We start from the raw sequence: 26,599 nt of genomic DNA on the forward strand, positions 1-26,599 counted from the left end.
AAGAAAAAGACCAAGAAACACTCAAAGAAATAAACATCAACTTTTTTTTGTTTTTTAACAGAATGAGTCTCTTTCGTTTACCTTATTGTATGTTAAAAAATGTATATTCAACATTTATTAAGATTAAGAAGCTTTTATAATAATAATAATAATAATAATAATAATAATAATAATAATGCCGTGGCACAGTCCGCCACGGCACCGGTGGAGGTGCGACAAAAGAAAGCAGGAAGACCATCCTTCTGTATGAAATAATAATAATAATAATAATAATAATAATAATAATAATAATAATAATAATAATAATAATAAAGCTTTTTGAATGCCAATCTTGATCTTGAAATTTTTTAGCTTAATGCTGCTTTTTTTGTTTTGCAAAATGTTGTTTTTATCTTGGGGTGAGTGTTTGTTTTGCTGTTTTAGATTTATTTTGACAACACTGTGTTCCAAGTTGAGAGTATAAATAATACACATTCAATATTGTTGCTATTATGAACATTAGTCGTTAGTTTTAGCATAATGTCATTTGGTCGTAAAATAATATATTTTATGACCAATATTTAGGAGCCAACGGCTCTATTTAGTGAGCCGAGCCAAAAGAACCGGTTCTCTGAAAAGAGACGGAATTCCCGTCACTGGCTCTGTTCCGTGAAGCGTCGCATCCAGCAGGGAGAGAGCGAGAGAGAGAGGGAGAGGGAGAGAGAGAGAGGGAGGGAGGGAGAGAGCGCAGTAATGGCGGCCGGCTAAATCCACACTTGATATCGCTTCCCCCTCGATCAGCCGCCCCGCTCACCGCAGCCCTTCCCGGGCGAGCCTTTCTCTTCAAGCCGCGGCAGGAATCACTGTGATAAACGGACGAGGGGGTGGAGGACTAGACGAGACCGGGACTCAGCCAGGGGGGTTTGGGATTCTTCACCGGACCGTCGCTGCCTGCCGGGGACTTTCCTTTTTACTTTTGGGGAAAAAAATAGAAGGAAAAAAAACAAAACCCCACCATGGATGAGCACCCCGGCGGAGGAGGAGGGGTCGGAGCAGCGGGCACACAACGACAGCATCCACCGCAGCAGCAGCCGATCGGAGGTGGTGGTGGAATCATGGTGCCTCACCAACCCGACGAACTTCCCCGGCCGCAGCAGCAGTACACTATCCCCGGCATCCTGCACTACATCCAGCACGAGTGGGCCCGCTTCGAGATGGAGCGGGCGCACTGGGAAGTGGAGAGGGCCGAGCTCCAGGTTAGCCACCACCGTTAGCCATTAGCCCTTAGCATCTAGCATCGGTCGATTCAAGCCAAAGCCCCGCAACTAGCGGCACAAACCCCCCACACAGCCACGCCGTTGTGTGTGTGGCGTTGAAGAAAGCGATACACATTTATAAAATACATATTTTGTCATGTCTATATTCATAAGTGACTTAATTAATCGTGTTGTTAAGTAATGTTTGTATACTAGCCGGCTAAGTGTGTGAGCTAACGGGACTTGAGGGCGAGAATAGCGGAATGTGTTAGCATTAGCCGTTAGCTCCAGGGTTGTGTCAAAGCAGAGCCTCCAGCTTCCAGCTTGGTTGTTGCAGCAGCGTCCCCCTGCCTTCATTCACTAATTAAGACGCGCTGTTGTGTTGTTAATGAACTTGTTTGCCAGTGTTTGGTTGGAAGCGAATCCAGTTGACTGTCAGCTAATCTCCATTCAGCCATTTTGGTTGGTCACTCGGGTCAGACAGCTGGCTAAAGGAGCTAACGTTGCTGTCTCACTAACAACCCCTGGACCGGAGTGACCACACGTTAGTGTTTCCTCAGAACCGCTCCGTGATGTTCTGATGATGAATAGTTGCTGTGTAGAGTTGAACGTTCCCCTTGTTGTGTGTGTGCCCGGCAACTATTCAGATGACATCAACACGAATTTCATCAGTACTATTAAGGGGTATAAACAGTAGCACCGACCTTTACTTTCTTTCTCACACAATGCACTCATTCTCATTCTCAGTTGTCTCTTAGCTGACAGCAGTGCAGTGACCGCAACGTAATTGTGGCAATCGGCATCAAGCTTTTGAATCTCCACCGCAAATCTTTGTCTTCTTGAGTGTGACTAGTTTTGATTTGCAGTACCAGAGTTCTGTTTAGCTGTCAACCTTCTACCAAACATTTGTTCTTTTCACACCCATCTTGATTACTGCATCTAAGAAACAAAAGTGTGTGTGTGTGTGTGTGTGCGTGTATGCGTGTGTGTGTTTTAACATGATCCTCCTTGACAGGATTGTGTTGCTGTAGTATTCTAAACACTTTACACAACTTCAGTTTTACCTGACTGAGCTGTCTGAATGGAAAATAGACAGAAATATCAACTTCTTCCCCTGTTGCCTTTAAAAGTTTCCTGATTCATCAAGAAGTCTGTTTCTTGTTATCATTTTTGCAGCAACTGTTTTCCTGTAACCTTTAACAAACAAGCAGCCCCCTCAGAACAGAGTAGAATCCAAACATGATGTTGTTGCTCGTTTTTTCTCGGATGTTTTCACATTCTTTTTGTGGTCTGATGTTACATGTGACCAATAGATTATTGAGATATGTGGCAGCTCGTGGACTATAAATGAATTGTCATTCAGTTGTGGGGACTTTTCCTAATTTTTTTTGTGACAAGCTTGTTTACATACTTGTCTTAAACCTTTATCTTCTGAATCATGCCAGTCCATTGTTCATAGGAGTTGTGTAGAAATGCAAACATTTTTCACTGGAACATGTGGCTGGCTTTTGTCCCCTGGAATTAACGGAGGCTTTTAAACTGGCACAGGCTGCTTATTTGTCATGTTTAAAACGTGGGACAACAACGGCAACAAAACAAATTGTCATGCTCTCCTCATGATTGTGTTCACTCAGCCTGCGTTGTGTGTCCTCAGTGCTGAAGTATTGCAAATTTCCCCACGGTGGGATCAATAAAGGTCTTCATCTTCTTCGTCTTCTTCTTCATCTTCTTCGTCTTCTTCATCTTCATCTTCTTCTTCTTCGTCTTCTTCTTCTTCTTCTTGTTCTTCTTTGTCTTCTTCTTCGTCTTCTTCTTCTCCTCATTGGCGTTGCTGTCCTGCACTCCCTGCTGTCTGTGTAATGGCTCTTGTGCACACCATGTTTGCTCTGACTTGTTGCGTTATGACACTGGATGCTTTCAGCATGACTCTGTCAGACTTTCTGATAAAGAGTCGCACGCGCGCGCGCACGCACGCACACACACACACACACACACACACACACACACACACACACACACACACACACACACACACACACACACACACACACACACACACACACAGCAGCCCAGTTGTCAACTGTCCTCCCCGTTTACTTTCAAAATACCAACTTAACTAAGCATAGTTTTTTTTCTCCCTCTGAACCACAGAAGAAGACGATGACTGAGACTGAGACTGGACAATGAGACCGCCATTGTCTAAAATGCACACTAACGCACACATTCCTTTGAAATCCTCTGCTGGTGTGATTTGCTTTAATGTTCACGCCTCTCCTCTGAATCAACTTCAATACTGAACTCAATCACTGAATCAATCTGGGCAGTCTGCAGACCAAAACGCAGAAAAAAAAACAAGGTGTGAAATCATGCTGCAAGTGTCAGCAGGCTGCTATGTGTTTGCCTTTGACCAGGGTTGCACTGCCGTCTCTGAAGGCTCCTGCCATGGCAGACAAATGTGTTGGAATGCCAGGTCGGGTGGGAATTCCAGTGGAAGTTGTGCAGTTAGAATGCAGAATGGTGGCAGTGCATGTGTGCTCTGTGGTGCATCAACAACCCCTGCCGCCGCTCCACTGCTGGAGACACAAAGGCTGAAAAACAGGGTCCATCGTAATTCAGGAAGAATTCATGTATGGCCTCAATCAGCCATGGCCAAACTACGGCCGGGTGGCCACAGATGAATTTGAAAAAAATGATCTTGATAGTTGGACAGCCATCAAATGGCAGTGTTCCCTTCCTGTTTCCAGTGCTTTCAACAGTTGGGCCTCCAGCTGGATCAGATGAACCTTGTTGTCGAGAGGGAAATTTGTCGTGGACAAAAGTACTGCACGCAGCTCCCTACAATAACAAAAATACATTGGATAACAGTGGTGGATAGAATACGGTGATGTTTCAACAGCAGCAGCTGCGATTATTGGATCTTGACGTCCCTACAGTGGTGAGCAGCAGCAGCAGCAGATACTTTTTTTTCTTGATTCATGCTTAGTTTGAAAGAGTTGCACTGCAAAACATTGCCGCAGTATCAGCTGCTGACGGCTGTTGGAGGTTCAGCAAATGCCGACTCTAATCCTCAACTTGGAGTTGAATACCATGAGTTTAGGGCACTTCATTTCAAGTAGTTTAATCAACTGTGAGTGTGTACGCAGGGAGTCAACCACGTGCACCACGACTACGCAAAGTCCACGTTGATGGAGCCCCGATACTACGAGTCACCATGGCAACCATCAACAATAGGAAATGGATTATTATAAACATGATTTAATGAGACCTGCATTTCAGTGAAAACAGTTGGAGTCAGACTGCAACACAACGTCTACATTCACTTTTTCTCTTGGCACAACGCCACCTGGGTTTGGACAGTTGAGATACAGTGGCTATCAGGAGCAGGGTGTCGGTGTCTGGCGCGCCTGGGGCGTGACCCTCTGACGATGGGCTGTCGGCGGGCAATGTGCCACCGTGGGAGGTGAGATGCTGCAGAGTGGAAAGCGAGGGTGAGCTGGTAGCGAAGCGCCGGGTGACAGTGGAGGCGACGGCTCGGAGGGAATCCACTGTCATGGTGCCGCCGCTGCCGACGTGCGGCGCTTTGAAGTGGCCACAATTCCCCTGCGCACGCGTGGAAACGCTTTGACCTGCAAGAGCACCGCGGCAGCGTCAAAGTTTAGGAGGTCAGAGGTCACAGGGTTCTCCCAGACAGTCTATTCTTTGACCAGTGTTTCTCAACGGGTGGGTTGTGACCCACCAAGTTGTGGGAAGTTTTCCTTTTTTATACACGAAAAAGGGATTTCAGGATTTAAGACCGTTTGTCATTCTGTGCACACAATGAAATCTCACTTTGAGGTAATTCTGCACTGAGAAGACTCAATAAAACCAATACAACACAAACACAGGGCAATAAATTAAAAACACTCAGAAGAGTGAAGTAAAGAACACGCAGTGTTGTTTTTAATAAATGTATCTATTTAGAGATTTTTTTTTTTAAATTTAATGTAATTGTATATTTTGAAGGACACAATTCAATTGAATAATTTCAATAATGTGTTGACTGGACATTATAGAAAGTGGAATGTTTTTATTTTTATTTTTGTGGAATAAATTTGGGTGGCGAGTTCATGATAAGCCAAGAAAATCATGTGGGTCCTGAGACCCCAACAGCAGTTGAGGAGCACTGCGTGGTTGAGAAGTGGAGGAGCACTGCGGGGTGGAGGAGCACTGCGTGGTGGAGGAGCACTGCGTGGTTGAGAAGTGGAGAAGCACTGCGGGGTGGAGGAGCACTGCGGGGTGGAGGAGCACTGCGTGGTGGAGAAGCACTGCGTGGTGGAGGAGCACTGCGTGGTGGAGAAGTGGAGAAGCACTGTGGTGGAGGAGCACTGCGTGGTGGAGAAGTGGAGAAGCACTGTGGTGGAGAAGCACTGCGTGGTGGAGAAGTGGAGGAGCACTGCGTGGTGGAGAAGTGGAGGAGCACTGCGTGGTGGAGAAGCACTGCGTGGTGGAGAAGTGGAGGAGCACTGCGTGGTGGAGAAGTGGAGAAGCACTGCGTGGTGGAGAAGTGGAGAAGCACTGCGTGGTGGAGAAGTGGAGAAGCACTGCGTGGTTGAGAAGTGGAGAAGCACTGCGTGGTGGAGAAGCACTGCGTGGTTGAGAAGTGGAGAAGCACTGCGTGGTTGAGAAGTGGAGAAGCACTGCGTGGTTGAGAAGTGGAGAAGCACTGCGTGGTGGAGAAGCACTGCGTGGTGGAGAAGTGGAGAAGCACTGCGTGGTGGAGAAGTGGAGAAGCACTGCGTGGTGGAGAAGCACTGCGTGGTGGAGAAGCACTGCGTGGTGGAGAAACACTGCGTGGTGGAGAAGTGGAGAAGCACTGCGTGGTGGAGAAGTGGAGAAGCACTGCGTGGTGGAGAAACACTGCGTGGTTGAGAAGTGGAGGAGCACTGCGTGGTGGAGCACTGCGTGGTGGAGCACTGCGTGGTGGAGACCACTGCTCAGTTGTGGCTGCTGTGTTGTTGGTGAAGCAGCTCAGCGGCAGCCCGGGCTACTGGGCCCACTGGGCTTCTGGGCCCTGTGCTCGCTCTGACAGCACCGTCCCAGCTGGACGCTAAAAGTAGCCTGGCTAGAAATACTGGCCACACACACACACACACACACACACACACACAAAGAGGCAGAGAATGAAGCGCCTGTCATGCCCTCAAAAAGGGGAGATGATTCAAGCAGCTGGATGAATTTGTCTTGATAATTTAACACTGCTGTTATTTACATGACCCTGTGTGTGTGTGTGTGTGTGTGTGTGTGTGTGTGTGTGTGTGTGTGTGTGTGTGTGTGTGTGTGTGTGTGTGTGTGTGTGTGTGTGTGTGTGTGTGTGTGGTGGGGGCTCTGACCTCACTGTGGCTCCCTCAGGAGGAGCTCTTGATTCATGTTCACCAGGTGCTTTGGTCAGAGTGCAGTGGAGTCACTGTGAAGCCACTGACAGCACCGAGTGTCACTGATCCTCTTCATTCAACTGCAGGCATTTTTCCACATGAGTTCACAACCTCTCTTCTCTCTAGTGGGCCGTCGCACTGCTCTGCCATGGACGTGGGTTAGGGTTGGACTTGTTCCCTGTACTTTATATAGCTGTATGCCGTCCCCCATATTGTTATCACAGCTGCTGATCTGAGATATCAATCCATTGCTAAAGAAGAGACCAGAGTTGTATTGGCTGTATCTTAGTATATAGCGAATATATACTATATATTAGTATCGTGAATATACTAATATATAGTATAGTGGCTGTATATCAGTTTTACCTGGGGACCTCTGCTAATATGTGAATGACCTCCTCCACGCCTGTGTTTCTTTCTGTGCATTGGCACAGAAGGAGTGAAGTCTGTGCTTTACTGTATTTTACTGGTGTTATGGTGTCAATGCAGTGCGTTACGTTAGCGCTCATGGCAGCTGCAAATTAAATGTCAACGCCACAACGTGACTTCTGAACAGTGTGCAGTTTGTTGTCGGGATGCCCGGCCATCGTGAGCCATTTGAAAGATTGAAAAATGTTTCTTACCGCACGCTGCTATGCAAGTCCTCCCTCTCATTATCTTCCCAAACGCCACTCTTCTGCCGAAATGCAGCTTGCTCCGCCTCCCAATCGGTTTCCAGTACCAGACACCAGACTGTATATGCGCCTAGAACGCTGTCCAAACTGCCACTAATTATTTCCCCCACAGCCTCCATTTTCAACTGGTAGAAAAGGCACACAATGAAAACAAAATAAGAGATAAGATAAGATAAGATAAGATAAACCTTTATTCGTCCCACGACGGGGAAATTTAGGTGTTACAACAGCCAGAAGATAGGGCAAACAAGAATAAAGTGAACAGAGCATATAAAAATAACCTAAAATAGTGCAAAACAGTATAAAGTAAAAAAGTAAATAAACGAGCCTGTACAGAGAAAAACAGTGAAAAATATGCGCAGCTGAGTAATTATTGCACGTTATAAATAGATGGAGGGTTATTGCACTTAGTCCGGTTTGGGGAGGTTATTGGTGTTGATTATAGAGTCTGACCACGGCAGGAAGAAAGGACCTGCGGTATCTCTCCGTGAGGCACCGCGGGTGAAGAAGTCTGTCACTGAACGAGCTTTCCAGTGTTGTTAGGGTCCCCTGCAGGGGGTGGGACGTGTTGTCCATCAGAGAAGATAGTTTAGCTATCATCCTCCTGTCAGCCACCACCTCCACAGGGTCCAGCGGGCAGCCCAGGACAGAGCTGGCCTTCTTCACCAGCTTGTTCAGTCTCTTCCTGTCAGCAGCAGAGATGCTGCTTCCCCAGCAGACTACTCCAAAGAAGATGGCTGATGCCACCACAGAGTCAAAGAAGGACTTAAGAAGAGCCCCCTCCACTCCAAAAGACCTGAGTCTCCTGAGCAGAAAGAGTCTGCTTTGTCCCTTCTTGTAGAGTGCAGTAGAGTTGAGTGACCAGTCCAGTTTATTGTTCGAGTGGATACCCAGGTACTTGTAAGATTCCACAATCTCAATGTCCACTCCCTGGATGTTTACCGGTGTGGGGGGGGGGGGAGCTTGCGTCTTTTGAAATCCACCACCAGCTCCTTGGTCTTTCCTGCGTTGAGCTGGAGGTGGTTTCTCTGGCACCAGTCTGCAAAATCCTGGGTCAGTTCTCTGTACTCCGTGTCGTCCCCATGGGTGATGAGGCCAACAATGGCAGAGTCGTCAGAGAACTTTTGCAGATGGCACTTCGCTGAGTTGTGGGTGAAGTCTGCAGTGTAGAGAGTGAACAGGAACGGGGCCAGAACCGTTCCCTGAGGGACCCCCGTGCTGCAGATGATAGTGTCCGACTGACACCTCTGAGCCCTCACGTACTGCGGACGATCAGTGAGATAGTCCAGGATCCAGGCCGTGAGGAGGTCGTCCACTCCAGAGTGCTCCAACTTGCCCCTCAGAAGCAGCGGCTGGATGGTGTTGAAGGCGCTGGAGAAATCAAAGAACATGATCCTCACAGTAGCCCCAGCCGTGTCCAGGTGAGAGAGGGCTCTCTGAAGGAGGTAGATGACAGCGTCATCCACCCCGATGCCAGGTTGGTAGGCGAACTGCAGTGGGTCCATCGATGGTCTTACCAGGGGTCTCAAATGACCAAGAACCAGCCTCTCCAGGGTCTTCATCAGCTGCGATGTCAGCGCCACCGGCCTATAGCTGTTGAAGTCCTTTGGGTGAGGGGTCTTTGGCACTGGTACCAAGCAGGATGTCTTCCACAGCTCTGGTACCTTCCCCAGTCTCAGGCTCAAGTTGAAGATGTGCCCCACTATCCCGCACAGTTCCTCTGCACAGGATTTGAGGAGCCTTGAGCTTATGCCATCTGGACCTGCAGCCTTCCTTGCCTTGCACCTTCTCAGCTGTGTCCTCACCTGGCTAGTTGAGAGGAACAGGGGAGCACAGGGGGTCTGGATGCAGAGTGTTGTTGAACAGGGGTCAGTTGAGGTGGGGGGAGGGCCAGTCACAGTTACAGTAGGTAGTGGGGGTTGCAGCAGTGGTAACTGGACAGGGGGTGGGGTGGGTGACTGGTCAAATCTGTTAAAGAAAGTGTTCAGGTCGTTCACCCACTTTAGATCCCCCTCAGACTGGGTGGCAGGTTCCTTGTAACCAGTGATGGATTTCAGGCCCTTCCAGACTCCGCTGACGTTGTTCTGCTGCAGCTGTTCCTCCATCTTCATCTTGTATCTGTTTTTGCCCTCCCTGATCTTCCTCCTCAGCTCCCTCTGCACAGTCTTTAGCTCCTCTTTGTTGCCCGACAAAAAGGCCCTCTTCTTCTCCTTAAGCAGAGCCTTTATGTCGGGTGTAATCCAGGGTTTGTTGTTTGGGAAACACCGTACAGTCTTGGTGTGTACGATGTTATCCACACAGAAGTTAATATAGTCCGTAATGCAGTCAGTGAGGCTGTCAATGTCCTCCCCATGAGAGTCACTGAGTTCTTCCCACACCGTTGTGTCGAAACAGTCTTTCAGAGCCTCCACAGACTCCTCAGACCATCTCTTAACAGTGCGTGTGACCACTGGCTGTCTGCGGACAAGAGGTTTGTACACAGGCAGGAGACGTACCAGGTTGTGGTCAGATCTTCCCAGTGGGGGGGGGGAGGTGATGAGCTGTATGCCCCCTTGGTGTTAGCATACAGTAAATCCAGTGTTTTATTGTCCCTGGTGCAGCATGTGACATACTGGGTAAATGTGGGCAGAGTGGAGGACAGAGAGACATGGTTAAAGTCCCCAGAGATGAGAAGAAGGGCATCAGGGTGCTGTGTCTGCAGCCTGCTCACAGTGGAGTGGATGACGTCACAGGCCGCTTCAGCGGTAGCAGAGGGGGGAACATATGCAGCTATCGCGATAACATGCGAGAATTCCCTTGGCAGATAGTATGGCCTCATGCTAACCGCTAACAGCTCAATGTCCTTACTGCAGAGTTTCTTCTTAACAGTGATGTGCCCAGGGTTACACCATCTATCGTTGACAAACACTGCCAGCCCACCTCCTTTCCTTTTTCCGCTCTCCTTTGTCCTGTCCGTCCGTAGAAGATGAAATCCGTCCAGCGTGACGTTCGTGTCCGGTGTTAGCTCCGTTAGCCATGTCTCTGTAAACAGCATGATGCTACTCTCCCGAAATTCCCTCTGGTGCCGGGTCAGCGCCGCTAGCTCATCCATCTTGTTGGTCAAAGATCTTACATTCCCCATAACGATGGATGGAAGGACAGGTCTGTAGCGTCTCTTCTTAGCTCGCAGTGCTGCACCGGCACGTCGTCCCCGTTTCCTTCTCTTCAGTTCGCGGGGAAGATCAGGCCTTGCACCAGTTAGCATCGACATGCCACGGGATGCTAACAGCTGGTCCCGGGTGTAAACAATGCGGCCATGGTTACACATGGGATCCCCGAGCACGCTCGTAACCAGAACGAGTAGAAACACCAGTGCTATCGTAGCCAGTTTGGTGTCCATGGTCCTTATACTTAACAAAATAAGACCAGACGAACAAATAAATAAGAAAATAAGTAGAAAGAAGAATAAATACTAAAAAAGATAGCTGCTGCAACAGTCGCCACTCGAGCAGCGTCCTGCTCCTTAACCAATCACTGCCATTTGGGTAAGTTTGCATAGTTAAAGCAGCATATGCTAAGTGGAAGAAATAAAGTGTGTGTGTGTGTGTGTGTGTGTGTGTGTGTGTGTGTGTGTGTGTGTGTGTGTGTGTGTGTGTGTGTGTGTGTGTGTGTGTGTGTGTGTGTGTGTGTGTGTGTGTGTGTGTGTGTGTTAATAATATATATATATATATATATATATATGGATGGATATGTATGGATATGTAAAATGATTTACATATCTAAATAAATGTTTAAAAATGTTTTTTATTGTTCCTGCATTGAAATGTTGCAGAAGTGTTGATTAAATGTTATTCGCATAGCCCAAGTTCTCACAAGCATCGTGCTTCACATGACACTGCATTGCATACAGATACAGTGCCCACAGGCCTCGACCCAGGAGCAGGGTCAGTGGGGATTCCTCTCTATAGGATGGGCAACTTGCAATAGATGTCACAACTATAGAGCACAGCATCATCACAGTCACCAACAGTCTATAGAATGGGAAGTGCTGCGATTGAAACGGGATCATGAAGAGCCGGTGGATTCGGTTCATACGATCTGTTGCCACACTGTGGTGTGGCTGCATTCTCGCTGTCTCGTGGTCGCTGTCAGTTGAACGGCAGGGTTTTCTCTTTGCTTCTGCTTTGGGTGAATTGTTGGGTCTGATGTCTCAGCAGACTGCTTCTTTAAAGTGACTGGCAGTCGCTGAGTCATGTTGTTGTTGTTGCCTGTCATCCAAATGTAATTTTTTTCAATGACAGCCTAGCATGCTTACTAACATGACCAATGTTCTTAGAGTAACTCCTCTTTCATCAACGCTGGCTCGAACTTCATGCAAGGTAATAAACCCGACTCCTTCATTTCTTAGGAAATCCATTTATTGACCTTCTTTAAACCTTGGTCAGCTGTCTTAAGGTCAGGTGGCTTCGACAAATCGTAGTAATGTATCCCAGGGACACACAGCCATTCACACATACACGTGTGTCTACAAGTCTACAACTTGGTATTGGCAGTTGTTGGAATTTGAAGGCCCATGAAGGTGCATCAAGGGTTGGAGTTGGGTTGGGGTTGGGTTTGGGGTTTGGGTTTGGGGTGGGTTGGAGTTAGGGTTGGGGTTAGCACCAAGCTGAAAATATCCCAGCCTACAAATGAAAAAGCACCGCAACTCAGCGTCATTCTGCGTGTACAGTACGTCTGCCAGCTACTGACAGCAATGTCAGTTGTGCTGTAGACAGACTGGCTGTCTGAATTGTCCAACAAGTCACCCCCTTGGTCTCCTCGTCACCATGACGACCTTCAGTTGGAAGTAGTTCTGAGCCACTGTTTGACTCCGCCACCCGCACCCCCCGCTGTTGCCACGGCCACCCTGGCAGAGAGCACTCGGTGTGTGTGTGTGTGTGCGTATAAATACCTCTTGGCCGTCATCAGTGTAGGGTTTCAGGTGCAGCTGCTTGGTGGTGGGCAGACAGATGAGCAGTAAGACAGGTGTGGACAGCCAAACAGGAAGCATATGCAGGTTGTTGGGGGTTGGTGGGAGTGGCCTAAAGGCCTAGAAGTGTCTGTCAGTTACTCGACAGAGTTTAGTTTTATGTGCTCCTCCTCCTCCTCCTCATGGTTGGTGACAACGTTGCCCATCAAGGTGTTGACTGATTCTCAGACTAACGTTGGGTTTTGGAGTTGGTATGAAATTCATGATACAAACAATGTCTCTGCTTCACAGTATGACATTGGCTGCATTTCCATGACCCGTAGAATTATGCGAAAGCTATATATGGCAATGAAACATGATGATGGAAGCAGCTCCACTTGGAAAAACCTCTCAAACACGGCTGAAAGGTCTTGACATTGCACATTTACAAGACACCTTGTACCTCCATCCTCCTGAAGGTGGCGTCTCGCCAGATGAGATTTGACCAGAATTACAGCCGATGCGCTTCACACCATTCAATGGAAGCGCCCGCAAATCGCAATTGAACTCAATTTCTTTTTTAGAAATCTCAGTTTTATTTATCAGCAAACTGTCATGGAAACGCAGCTAATGACACAATTATAACAGATGTTGGTTTGGTTGATATCCTGCTGAGGACAGGCGTTGACAGTTGGCAGGTTGAGGGCAGGCAACCAACCAAGGCGATGATGATGACGACTGAATTTGCCCTGGTCAACTTTCTTTCAAATGACTACACTGAGCTTGACTTGAGGTGTGTCAGTTTTGACATTTACAGTAATAAGGGGGTACCAGGAAGTGGTTGGTACTTCATTGACAGAGTCTGATGGTCTCGGCAGTGCCGTCCTCCCATCGTTGTTTAAAGTTAAAGTCCCAGTGATTGTCACATCCCGAAGGATGCAAAATCAGTCCTCCGCATTTGACCCATCGACTGACAAAGTTGTCGCCGTTGTTTTCTAGAAAAAGAAAACAACGACCATCGTCCCCTGAGGGAGGGAGAGCGCTGGGCAGCAGCAGTGCCGTGGCTGATCCAACCCAATTCCAACCCTGAATACTGAGTGCCAAGCAGGGAGACAATGGAGACCGTTTTTACAGTCTTTGGTCTGACTCGGCCGGGGATCGAACCCACAACCTTGCAGTCTCAGGGCGGACACTCCACCACTAGACCACTGAGCTGGCTGGGGGGCCTAGTCATGGTAGCTCCATGGTGATGAGGCCGATTGCTAGGCCTGTCACGATAACAAACTTTGCTGGACGATAATTGTGCTACAAATTATTGTCGATAAACGATATTCTTGACACCATTTTTTTAAAAAAAAATCATATAATGATAATATATGACATAATGCAAGTGCACCATGTCAAAAGCAATAAACTTTCATTTCTCAAGATTAAGAGGTTGCAAATAAGATGAACGAACATAGTAAAAATAAAAGACAAAAAAACTATAAAAATAAAATGGACTCACATTCTGTTTTTATCAAAAATAGCACTTAAAAACCACGATAACAACTAAAAAGGGGGAAAAAAGAAAGAAGGACTTTGATGCTGTCTGTAAGCGCGCACCATTTTGCGCTGTTTTTTTTTTTTTTTTTTTTTTATATTATATAATATTATTATAATATTTGCTTTGCTTACTAAATGCTTCAGTCAGCGTTGCCTGTCGGGACGATGGCTCCGCGGAACCTCGGGCGGTACTTTTTTTTTTTAACAGTTGTGAAAACTGGAGGGGATGATTGTGCTTTGAGGTGCGCGTGCATGTTCGTCGTATTCCCCTTCTTCACCACCACTACTTTCGAACAAATGCGACATATCGGCTCGCCCGTGTTCATGGGCTCACCTCGTTCGTTTCGTTTGAAGCCGAAATGTTCCCATACTGGCACTGTTCATCACTCATAGGGTTTGCACGCTTTTCCTTCACTTCGCTCACTTGCAGCACTGTGTCCGCGTGTGTCTGTGTCTGCGCCAGCACCCGCCTCGCCCATCCCGTGACAAAGAGACTTAATGACTGACAGGAGAGTTCACTCGCTCCGTTCATTCCGCTATAGAGCCAAAGCGAACAGGTGTGGAGACAAATGCACAGAGTGAGACCTTTTCTCTCATCCAGCGTGTTTGGTAGCGAGAGAGGAGAAAAACAAACGCACGTGTCAATTTATCGAGGCCGGCAAAATTACCGACCTGGTTTTTATTTACCGAGCGATTCATTGAATTATCGATTATCGCGACAGGCCTACCGATTGCTGTTCTTCTTTTCCTGCCCCCGACTTGTCACACACTGACTGTATCGCTAACAGCCAACGCAGACGGAGTCAAAGCACAACAAGTCAGCCATCTGTGTAAAAACCACTTTGTCTGGAACCAAGAAGCGGCAGATGTAAAACGAGGCGAATGTGAAATTCAATCGGTGTTTGACATTTCGACAAGGTTCCCTAAGATGTGATGAAGATGTTATGCCAAATAATGTCTATGTGTGCAGCAGGCACGTGAATAGTCCCATTTCCATTTTATTGGCGCGTTCTGAATGAGCCAGGCGCACTCACTCGACGGCTCATCACGACGTCTGTGACCCATGAGCTGAAACTCTCATTCCATCCAAGTCAGTCAACACTCTCTTGTCTCGAGAGTTCATTTGTTGTGATGTCACAAACCAACGCAAAGAAGCTTGAGAGACCTCTTTGGGGAACCTTTAGGCACGGTTGAGGATTTCGTGAACTGCACTGTTTGGAATGTGTGAACAGTTGGAAGGAAAGAGGATTGAGTGAGCGGTGTTGTTTGTGTTGCAGGCCAGGATAGCCTTCCTTCAAGGAGAGAGGAAAGGTCAGGAGAACCTGAAGAACGACCTTGTGAGAAGAATCAAGATGTTAGAATACGCTTTAAAACAGGAACGGTAAGAAGCCTTTCCTCTGACGTCACCCATTCACATTCACGTCTTGCAGTCAACATTCAGTAATGATAACCGTCGGTCCCGGCAAAGAATGAAGCGTGCGTCTGATTTTAGGTAGTTGACTGATGTTTATCATAATAATAGTGATCATTCCTGACGACGTCGTTGTTTGTTTAGCGGAAACATTTTATTTGTATGTTGACGAGAACTTTCTCCCCCCCCCCCCCTCAGAGCAAAGTATCATAAGTTAAAATACGGAACGGAGTTGAATCAAGGAGAGATGAAGATGCCAAGCTTTGAATCAGGTTGGTTGTTTCCCAGCCCATCTTCACTTTGCTCTTATTGTCATTAACTATGTTCTGTAGCTTTGTATTTTTCCTTTTCTTTTTAAACAAAAGCAGTCAATAAAATCCGTCGTCCCGTCCCTTCGTCATCGCTGCTTTTATGCCGATCAGACTTTGTGGGACGTAATGAGCGAAATATCAAAACCTTTGTCTTTGTCATTCTGTCCAGCTGAGCCTGAACTCCGCTGCTTTCGCTACCATATTTGCGCAGACATGTCGTCGTGTTATTTTGGAGGAAAACCTTTTGATTTTTTTTTTTTAATACATTTTTTTTTTTTTTTTTTTTTTTTTTGCTTTTGGTCTTTGTGTCCCTCAGATACCAAAGACTCAGACGTCTCTGCTGTCCCCGCCAACAGTCAGCTGACCTGGAAACAGGGCAGGCAACTTCTCAGACAGTAAGGAAGCCGCCGGCTTGGCCTCCTTTGGCCTTTGCAGAGAGAGAGCGGCTGCTCTGACGAGGCCTCTGTTCCCTGCGCAGGTACCTTCAGGAGGTGGGGTACACAGACACCATCCTGGACGTTCGCACGCAGAGGGTTCGCTCTCTGCTCGGCCTGTCGGCCTCCGAGCAGAACGGCTCGGTGGAGAACAAGAACCTGCAGCATCTGATAAACGGAACGGAACGTCGCAAAGACGGCAAGAGGTGCGCGCAGGCGCTCGCACAAACTCTCGGCCTCGAAGACGCTTTGCCTTTCAATGTGTGCGTTCGACGAGCTTCGCTTAGTTCTTTATTTTGCACAGGAGCCCGGGCGACGTACTCGAGACGTTTAACTTCCTGGAGAACGCTGAAGATAGTGATGAAGACGAGGATGAAGAGGGGGACCTGATGGACGACATCAGCGCCGACAAACATCACCGGAACAAGAAACACAAGACAAAGGTTTTTCCGAGCGCTTGCACTTTCTCTCAAACTCGTCGCAGTTCGTCTGAGTCGTCCTCAGCCGCCGTTTATTTTTGTAATAATATGACAGGAATTTATTTTCAAAAATGTTTTTATTTTTAATTTTTTTTGAATTGAGTTATTTAGATATTTTATTAATGCTTCACATGAAATTCAATAGTTACAGCAGCAGTTGCTGCTACCTGTTGGTTGGTAACGCAACGTTCACATTCATTTGCCATCAATTCTATTGCCTCTTTAAATATATGTTTTGCTCCTCACACATGAAGCCCTGTGCTGGGTTAACTACGCATTAGTTTTAACTTTCCAAACAGTTAGCTAACCCTCCTCCCTGATGACGAGGGGCGGGGCAAATTTCAGATTCTTAGATTGATCGCGATTCGGACGCCCAATTTTGCTGCAAAAATGTGAAAAAGTGCGTAGATTAAAGATGCATCGATGATGGTTTTTATAATGGAATCGTAGCCCCTGAATGGTAATCGTAATGGAATGGTGAGGTGTCCAAAGCTTCCCACCCCTACTGATGACCATTCCTTCATCCCTTTTCTTCACCGTCGGTCAGGTTGGGAACGAGGGTTTGGCCTCCGAGGACGACGCCGACACGGAGGAGGCCCTGAAGGAGTTTGACTTCTTGGTGACAGCGGAGGACGGAGAAGGAGCAGGCGAGGCCCGCAGCTCTGGAGATGGCACAGAGTGGGGTGAGGGGCTCAGGCTGCGTTCATGCTCGGTCTCCTACTAGCGAGTAAACACCAGCGATGGCAATTCCGCCTCTTTTCGGTCAACAGCTCACTAAAAAGAGTCGCTGGCTCTTTTGGCCCCCAAGCGGCTCCAGGAATTTTTTTTGTTGCTTATATTATTTTATGAGCAAAATGATGATGTGCTAAAATGAATGACTAGTGTTCATGATATCGACGTGTGTGTGTGTGTGTGTGTGTGTGTGTGTGTGTGTGTGTGTGTGTGTGTGTGTGTGTGTGTGTGTGTGTGTGTGTGTGTGTGTGTGTGTGTGTGTGTGTGTGTGTGTGTGTGTGTGTGTGTGTGTGTGTGTGTGTGTGTTATATATGGTACTAAAACTGCTTCTAAATCGCCGCCTCCTCCAACTTCGACTGACTGGATGTGGATCATTGACCCGTTTTCCGGTTCAGATCCCGTAAAAAAAACAAACCCAAAAAAAGGCCTCCCAGTCAGGAGCTGGCTCGCTGGGTTCACTTCAAAGAGGACCCATCACTATTCAAAACCGAGTGGAGCAAGGAGGCAGCGAGCGGCAATTTCAATTTACAGTAGACGAAGATATCGACCGACCAGATGACAGAGAGCTCTTTTCAGAGTTTCAAACCGGGGCGTCTTGTTGAAATAAAATCTTTTTTTTTCTCTCCAGCTGAACCACTGCCCTTTCCTCCAGGTGGTGGGAAGTCCTTCCTGATGGGCGGCTCGGACGACGTGTTGGAGAGCGTGTTGGGTTTAGGCGACCTGGCCGACCTCACGGTCACCAACGACGAGACGGACTACAGCTACGACGTAAAGACCGGCGCGCCCTCCTCCAGCCTCTGCCCGGCTTAATCCGCCTTTTGATGGACTCGAACCATTTCTCTCTCTCTCTCTCTCTCTCCCTCTCTCCCTCCCTCCCTCTCTCCCTCGACCCTCTCTCTCTCTCTCCCAGCTGGCGTCCAATAAGGAGTCGTCGTTCAGGAAGACGTGGAATCCCAAGTACACGCTGCGGAGCCACTTCGATGGCGTGCGCGCGCTGGCCTTCCACCCCGTGGAGCCGTGTCTGGTCACCGTGTCCGAGGACCACACGCTCAAACTGTGGAACCTCACCAAGACCGTCCCTGCCAAAAAGTATGCAAACTAAGGCCGAGACAACTCTTCAAAGCCATCTTTAAACTTGTGCGAGAAAAGATTTGCGATGTACTTTGGCCCGATTGGAACCAAACACTTTTTAGCGTCACGATTATTTAACACAATCTCTGTTTTACCGCTGTGTCAGATTTGAAGATTTTTCAAAGAACAAACCGGCGACCTCAAGTGTTGCATTTTAGATTGCAGTGCTCTTTCACTTGAATGTGACACAATAGACCTTTAACACAGTGAAGAGGAACTTTTGGTGACGTGCTACCGTGAATATAAAAGGATACCAAGATCATACAGAAGAAAGTCTTCTCTGATTTACTGAAGACCCAACACTGTCAAGTGTCTTCTACTGTCGCATGGTTTTCCCACACTTGAAAGGGGAAGGACTCCACAAAAGCACAGGAATTCACTCAATCCTTTTTTATTCAACGGTCAAATAAGGATGGTGCTGGCGAAAAAAACGGTAGCCCTTCTCATTTGAGTCCAGTGTCCCACGCGTCTCAGTTTGGTTTGTGGCTGCTCCTGCTGTCTTCGGCTTTGCCTCGCTCTCTATTGCTGTGTCTCAATTCAGGGTCTGCATCCTTGAAGTGCGCATTTTGAAAGGAAGTTGCGTCATAGCACTGCGCGAAGGCTCCTCCCAATTCCCAAGGGTGCTTAGAACGCTCAAAATGCGCACTCGGAAATACGCACTCGTTTTAGCCGATTCCAAGGATGCACCGCTACTATCCTTCGCGTACTTGGGATCCTGGCAAGTCAGCTGAAATTAGCGGCATGTACTGGCAAAGACACTTCGTATAAATTTAAGTATAAAGTTTCACATAAAATATTCAGTTTTAACATCGGGTTTTTACTTATTTGATCATCCAACGGCATCGTTAGATGGCGAACCAATGGTTAGCTTGATACTATAAAAACGTCACTTCCGGGGTTGGCCAGCAGGAGGGAACGGCGGTGACGAAACAAGGAAATACGCCGAAGGCTAGACCGTCCCGGGTGGTGACCGGGGAGGCGGGGTTTGGTCCGTCCTTCTAGGCTGGGAACTCTAAGAATGCTTCCTTGAGACGGAGGACACTCGGTCTCAAGGGTGCAGAACCTGAATTGAGACACAGCATAAGACTGGCGAGGTCGCTTCTTTTGGCGTGCGTGTTTCCAATCGGTTTGATTGCGATCACCTGGTCAGGCGCAACTCGGGGCGACGGTAACGCATGCGCGAAGAAACGCGCGCTCCTGCGCACCTGCCGTCACTTCGGGTGGAGAAGCGCAGCTTTCGCCGCACCCCCCCAGCTGACTGCCGCAACACTGCTGGTTGCTGCGACAAACACTGTCTACTGACAGACAGTACCGGAAACAAGTCAGGTCTGACCAACAGTGGGAGGAGCGAAACCAACACAAAGGGACACATAAGAGCGCTTGTTTTCCAATTTTTATTTTTGTTGGTGAAATAAAACTTCAGAGGGCTTGGGTTGGGTTGTGTTGTGTTGTGTTGTGTTGTGTTGTTATTTGTTAGGTTGTTGGGTTGTGTTTGGCTCCAACGGCCCGCACAGCTTCCCTGACTCTGTTTCCTCTGAGAGTGCAATCCAGCACAGTGTTGCGATGAACCTTGTTGTGTTTTTGTGCTTTTCAGAAGTGCCTCTTTTGACGTGGAACCCGTCTACACGTTCAGAGCTCACGCGTACGTACACCGTAACACTCGGAGGCCCGGCTGCTTTGATGCGACGGCAGTCTGTCGACGGTTTGTGACGTCTTTCGCCTTCCCTTTACAGTGGCCCTGTGCTGTCGTTGGCGATGACCTCCAGCGGCGAACAGTGTTTCAGTGGCGGAATCGATTCCACGATCCAGTGGTGGAACATCCCCAGCTCTAACGTGGACCCGTACGACACCTACGGTATGTGACGCCCCTCGTTTCCGTATATGCCGACGGGACGAGCTGAGGACAGGGTTGAAAAGGAGTCTCTATGGATTGTGATGTTTTGCAGATGACACTGTCATCTGCAATGACAGGAGGGAGGACAATCTTGAGGCGGGGCTTGCAGCTAGGCAGAGTATTTGTGTGAATGAGAGGGGGGGGACCAGTGTGGTACGGTGAGGTTAGCAGGAAATGCTTGTTGTTGATGTGTGATGAAAGCAAGAATGTAGAAGAGCTACCGGCAAGAGTCAAAGGTTTAAAAGCAGTTTTAACCCCCCCCCCCCCCCCCCCCCGGAGACCGCGTTTGACCCGAGAGGGTACGGAGCGGTTTCTACGTGGCTCCGCGGACGCACTGCAGGTGCTTTTGCTGTGAGTCGGGGGGGGGGTGGTAAGAAGCTGATGACGAGCGACTCGGACAGTAGCGCGGACACCTGAGGTGGAGGACTTGTCTCCTCCAAGAGGCTCCTCCCATTGACATGATTGGAGACTCCAGTACTGCTCACGGTGGTCCGGAGCCTCGTCAGCTCGAGCCGTCAGCGCAGCAGGCAGCAGGTGGCGCTGAGGACATTGAGCCGAATTGACAGGCCGCTGCTTTTATAGGAGGGGGCGGGGCGAACATGACGGATGGTGACATCAGCTGCCTCCAGATACGTCGGCTGCGTCCATCCCAGCCACGAGGAAAATTGAATTGTAATAGCTGGCGTTCAACCCGTAGGGGGCAGCTGTTTCACCCTTGTGCAACAAAATATGCTGAATTAAAAGTGCTTTGACTTTATAGTCAAGAGTTGGACGATAATCAGTCAGCAACACTACTGCATATTGTGATGCATTGATTTTCAGTGGGAAAAAGTGCTTTATTTACTCTTTCATGTATGTGTCGTTTATTTTTTTTTTTAAAAAAGGAAAACTTACCACCCCGTTTTCTTTCTTCTCCCCCCCGCCCCACACACACTCGTGGGTTCAGACCCCAGCGTGCTGGCGGGCTCGTGGACCGGCCACGCCGACGCCGTGTGGGGATTGGCTTACAGCGGCATCAAGAACCGCCTGCTGTCCTGCTCGGCCGACGGAACGGTCAAACTGTGGAACCCCACGGAAAAGAACCCCTGCATCAGCACTTTCAACACAAACATGGGTGAGTGCGGAGGGAACCGCGCAGCCGCTGCCGCCGCCTAGTGGCCATGGTGAGGAGGTGCAGCGTCTCAAAGCCAACGTGCGCTCGCTTTCCCGCAGAACACGGCGTCCCCACGTCGGTGGACTTCAACGGTTGCGACCCCGCCCACATGGTGGCGTCGTTCCACAGCGGCGACGTGGTGATATACGACCTGGAGACGTCCCAGAATGCACTGGTGCTGAAGGGTCAGGGAGAAGACGGTGAGTCGCACACACTCGCTTGAGACACAGGTTCTAGGGAAATGTTTTACATTCAATCCAGATGATTTTCTATTTGCCTGGAACAGAACAGAACAGATTGCCTTTAATGGGGACGTTTGCGTAGTTACAGCAACAACATAGTGCAAAGAGAAGAAAAACTATTTTAAAGAGAAATTTAAAAACATTCACAGAGCAAGAAAGTGATTTCTCACCTCAATTCCTCCTCCTCCTCCTCTTCCTCCTCCTCCCAGCTCCGCAAGGGTCCAATCATATCAATAAGGTGGTCAGTCACCCCACGCTGCCCGTCACCATCACCGCTCACGAAGACCGACACATCAAATTCTTTGACAACAAGTCAGGTGTGTGCGTCGCCTCAGTTTCCTTCCTCCTTCCATCCCTCCAGGATTTCACACGACTGTTTTTTTGGGGGGGATCTTTGTGGCCAAAGAAGCCAGATGTCGCCGGAGCTTTTCCCCAAGAAGTTGCAATGGATGTCGCAGTGTCCTTTAAGGTTTTGTCATTTTGAGAGCAAATGAAACTTGTGATAGGTTCTTGCTGTTTTCCGTTTTTGTAATTAAAATTGAGTGTGGCGTTCAATGTTGAGTGTGAAACATTTAGAGATTTTGGAGAAGAAACGGCGCCACCAAGTGCTTACATTTTACATTGCCGGGTCTTTCATTCTCCCATCCCCTCCTGAGCTTGCCAGTGAACTATTATTACTATCACTATACTATTAGTTTAACTTCTTCAAGTCGCCGGGCTGGATTAAAAAGCTTAATGGGCCGCCCCTCCCTGCCTACAGGAAAAGTGATCCACGCCATGGTGGCCCACCTGGATGCAGTGACCAGTCTGGCTGTGGATCCCAACGGCATCTACCTGATGTCTGGAAGTAAGTCTTCTCCAAACTGGACCACAAACTACACTGCACAACTGTATGGCACACAGTCATGGATAACAGCAATGTATGATATATATATATGTATATGTATATGTATATATAAATATATATATATATATATATATATACTTAATTTGCGATTAAACACAAGTTAACTCAGGACACTAATGTGATTAATCCCGATTAAATGTTTTATCGACTGACATCCCTGATATTGTCTTATTTTTTAATTATGTTAATGTAATATTATTTTTATTTCCATTATTTTAAACCCTACTTTTATCTCTTTATTAGATAGTTTAGCACAATGCAGGCCTTTTATGTCACTTACTCTCATTCTTTTGTTCGGACAAATGGAAAACGAGGAAAGATGTTTGACCTGGCTTGACGGTTTCGACTGTGACACCAGTCTTTTTCAGAAGCGATGTTTTACCACACTAGTTTCCTTGTCAAGTTGCCTATCGATTGATCAATTGATCGATCGAGAACTGATCGAGAACTTTGCTCACCCCCGCCCGCGCCTCCTACAGGTCACGACTGTTCGCTGCGTCTGTGGAACCTGGACAGTAAGACGTGCGTCCAGGAGATCACGGCCCACAGGAAGAAGAGCGAGGAGGCCATCTACGACGTGGCCTTCCACCCCTCCAAGGCCTACATCGCCTCCGCCGGTGCAGATGCCCTCGCCAGGGTCTACGTGTAGCCCGCCGGCAGGAGACGCACACAGATGGACGGATGGACTGACAGTTGGAAAGACGGGCAGATGGACAGAAAGAGGCTGGTCTCTTCACACATTTGACAGTATTCAGGTCTGTTTGGGTTTCTGAACACAGAAAATAATTCATGGAACACGCACACACACTCGCACACGCACACGCACACACACGCACACACACACACTCACTCACTCACGGTCTAAGAGCAGTGTGTGTGTGTGTGTGTGTGTCCTAACTGCCTGAAGAGAAGCTGACAAACACTGTAGAAGTGTTGGGGGTCCCTGCAGGGCCTTCAAGCCCGACCCCCCCCCCCCTCCTGGAGCCACACAGACAGAGGAACTCCAAGCAGGAACTGTACTCCTCCACAGCGCCACCTACACCACCACCACTGGTCCAGGGCGCAGCTGGCCCCCAGGTGGCTTCAGGGTGAACGCGCCCCTTCACTTTTGAGAAGGTTTCCTCGCAGGAAGAACCAGTGGAAAAGCAAAAAGTTCTCAGTTGGACTCCGGATCTCTTACAAACATAATAATGATGATAATAATTAATACCCACAGTGCTTTGCAGGAGCAGCAACACCTGTCCTGTGAGGAACTGGTGGGGATCTTTGACCCAGTTTTTACCCCTTCACATCCAGTGGATGGCCAGTGCTGCCCTCCAGTGGTGGGGAAACAATGACATCACTGTCACAGTTTCTGCAGTGCCACTGGATAAAAACCAGGAGGATGTTTCCAATCCTGTGTCAGAAGAAGAGAAGAGAATCATTTGCTTTAACAAAAGAATCAGGTTTTGCCGTTTTAAGCCTCCCTGCTTTTTTTTTGTTGTATTTAATTTTTTAAAATTGAGCTTAAGCTTCAAGAAAGAAGAAAAAAAAAATCCCTTTTTTTTTGATGTGCCTAATTTCTTTTTTTCTTTTTTTTTTACTGTGTTTTTAGAGGATGTAAATCAAGACTTTAATTTAACTCCCTGTTCAAACTGAGCATTCGTTTTGTTTCCATGGCGTGGCGTTTAAAACAGACTTCCTGTTTTGTGTGACAGACTTGCGAGCTGATTGGACACTCGTCTCTTGAAGGGAATTGGGGATTGGTTAGTACACCCCCCCCCACCCCCCCTTAGCCCCCCACCACCATCAACACCACCAACACCACCACCTCAGCCCCTGGAGGGCCAATCAGAGTGCTGTGTTTAGACAACGGAAGCAACGAGCAAAGAAAGGGTTTAGCGTGACTGCAGTCACACGTGGACAGTTTGTGTGAAATACATTTAGTTTTTGAAAAGATGTTTTATTTTTTATTTTTTAATACATGAAGAGGACCGTGCCCCCCCCACCCCCCCAAAGAGACACACACACTTCCTGTCCACTGTCTCACGGTGGCTCTCCAAATTACAGTTAAATAAATAAAAAAGGCAGAGGAAAAAGTTTTGAGTTTTTAATTAAAAGGAAGGAAGAAGATTTTTAAGGGGGAAAAAAAGTGCTATTTGTGTCCCTAATGAACAAGAGGAAAACACTACTGAATAATACACAACATTAATCTGAAACGCTACTCGGGAGGATCAGGAAACGTCTAAACTCTTTAGTTGCTGTCACAGTGTGGTTCCATCTCTCCGCTGCTGCCAGAAGAGAAGCTCTGACTTTGATACACAGTGAACTTTCACAAAGCGGCTGCTGCAGACATCAAAACTCATGAAAAAAAAAAAAACACCAAGTCAATATCAGTCAGTGATACGCCAACAGAAATTCACTCGCCAAACTAAAAGACTTTCCTTTAATTTGACAAATTGATCAAGAAACTTTTTGGGAAAACATAATCATTATTATTAGAATTGTTGCCCTAAAATGTGTGCAGTTACGTGCTTGCGTAGACAATAATGATGACTTTCACAGCACAACAAAGCAGATTTAAATTTATATAAAGTAAAGAAGGCTTTAAAAGTTAAAAAAACAAACAAAAAAAAAACAACCCCAACATAGTTAACATTTAATGTGATGCTTTGAACATAAAATGAAGCTGTGAAATAAATAATTTTTGAATTTGATCTTTTTAAAAAAAATTATACAGATATCAAAAACTTCTTTACCTGAAGTTAATCTTGAAGTAGAATCGTCAACCTTGACGACAAACTAAGGTGGCTGAAGGACATTGAATGTGTCGCAGCGACCAGGTTCACCAAGTTTACTTTGTTACTCTTCTATAGTTTCTGTGACATTTTTTAAATTTTATTTTTTTACACCAGCATTAATAAAATGAACGTCCAGTATTTAAACACCAGGCTAAATAGCCATTTGCTTACTCCGTCCCCTAACTCTCTCTCTCTGTCACACACACACACACACACACACACACACACGACAGTCCTCATCATTTTCACAGCAGTACCCCTGAATGCACCACAAGCCTTTGCTGAACAAAAGAGGACTGGTGGAAAAAAGAGAATTTCTCCTCCGTTCCTTCCTTCCTTCACATCCTCCTCCACTTGTGGAGTGTACACACTGCCCCTTCTCGAGGCTGATTGGTTGTTTCGCCATCATTTCCGAGGTCAGCCAATCGGAGGCCTCCTGAGCAACTGGCTGCCCTGTTTATTTTCATGGTTGTGGTTTGTTTCCATTTTAATTTAAGTTTTGTTTTGAAAGTGAATGGATACACGCGCACCCCTCCGACTGATCACAACAATTTTTTCAGCTGCCCTGCAACTTCCTGTGTAACTAAGGACCTTTTCTTTTGTTTGTTTGTATAATGCATGGTTAATACAATTAAAAGTATTTTTTCTAGTCTTCCAGACAATGGATTAAAACAAAAAAAACGTTCTAATCAGTTTGCAGGTTTTGATGACTTTTGTAATTTTTTTGTTGATTTACACACTATGAAAACAGCAGGTTTTAAAGATTGTACCACATAGCAGAATACAAGTGTATATAAAATGTCTATAATAACTATTAAATGGTGTACCTGTACAGACACTGCTGCTCCACTGTTTCATCATTGTTGTGACTGGTTTCCGTCAGAATATGTCAAATGGTTTTCACTGCATTTTTTCCCAGATTGAAAGATATATTTTTTGGCAAATAACACGTGGAGCCTTCACCTCCTGTTGGCTCTTTTGCCATTTCACCATGAGCATTTCTTTTCCTAAGTAATAAACCCTCAAATCACGCATAAAACCATTTTGGTTCTAATTGCTGTGCTTCGTAATGAATCAAACTAAGATTCAGCAGGTCATAAGTAAACAGTGATGATTTTTTTTTTTAACAAGTTATTGTTGTGAGCACAGTGGACCTGCAGCCTATACTAGTGCAGGGGTGGGCAAGCTTTGACTGGTGTGGTTAGGTCTAGGGAAAGAAGGAGAATGCCCGTGCACTCTCCTTCCACCCAGTAGACCTCCCGTATCCCAGGCCCCAACTGTTGGACGCCGGCTCGTTGGCGGCGTTGACCATAATTGACCACCGTCCGCTCCG

At 47.3% G+C, this 26,599-nt stretch overlaps 1 protein-coding gene across 1 annotated transcript; it reads left to right on the forward strand.

Annotated features, from left to right (window-relative positions):
- Positions 1-692: 692 nt before the first annotated feature.
- strn3 (striatin, calmodulin binding protein 3) lies at positions 693-26,104 on the forward strand. Its single transcript, XM_076027850.1, has 16 exons — positions 693-1,235; positions 15,070-15,173; positions 15,402-15,475; positions 15,831-15,909; positions 15,993-16,154; positions 16,253-16,391; positions 16,975-17,110; positions 17,788-17,927; positions 18,070-18,248; positions 19,885-19,932; positions 20,024-20,145; positions 21,131-21,298; positions 21,397-21,537; positions 21,789-21,896; positions 22,340-22,426; positions 22,966-26,104. The coding sequence occupies exons 1-16, from the start codon at positions 996-998 to the stop codon at positions 23,133-23,135; spliced, it is 2,097 nt and encodes a 698-aa protein (XP_075883965.1). The 5' UTR covers positions 693-995; the 3' UTR covers positions 23,136-26,104.
- The last annotated feature ends 495 nt before the right edge of the window (positions 26,105-26,599 follow it).

This window comes from Nelusetta ayraudi, unplaced genomic scaffold (genome assembly GCF_046127955.1).
Source record: "Nelusetta ayraudi isolate G7.1 ecotype Tasmania unplaced genomic scaffold, CSIRO-AGI_Nayr_v1 ptg000021l, whole genome shotgun sequence".
In the NCBI taxonomy this organism is placed as follows: domain Eukaryota; kingdom Metazoa; phylum Chordata; class Actinopteri; order Tetraodontiformes; family Monacanthidae; genus Nelusetta; species Nelusetta ayraudi.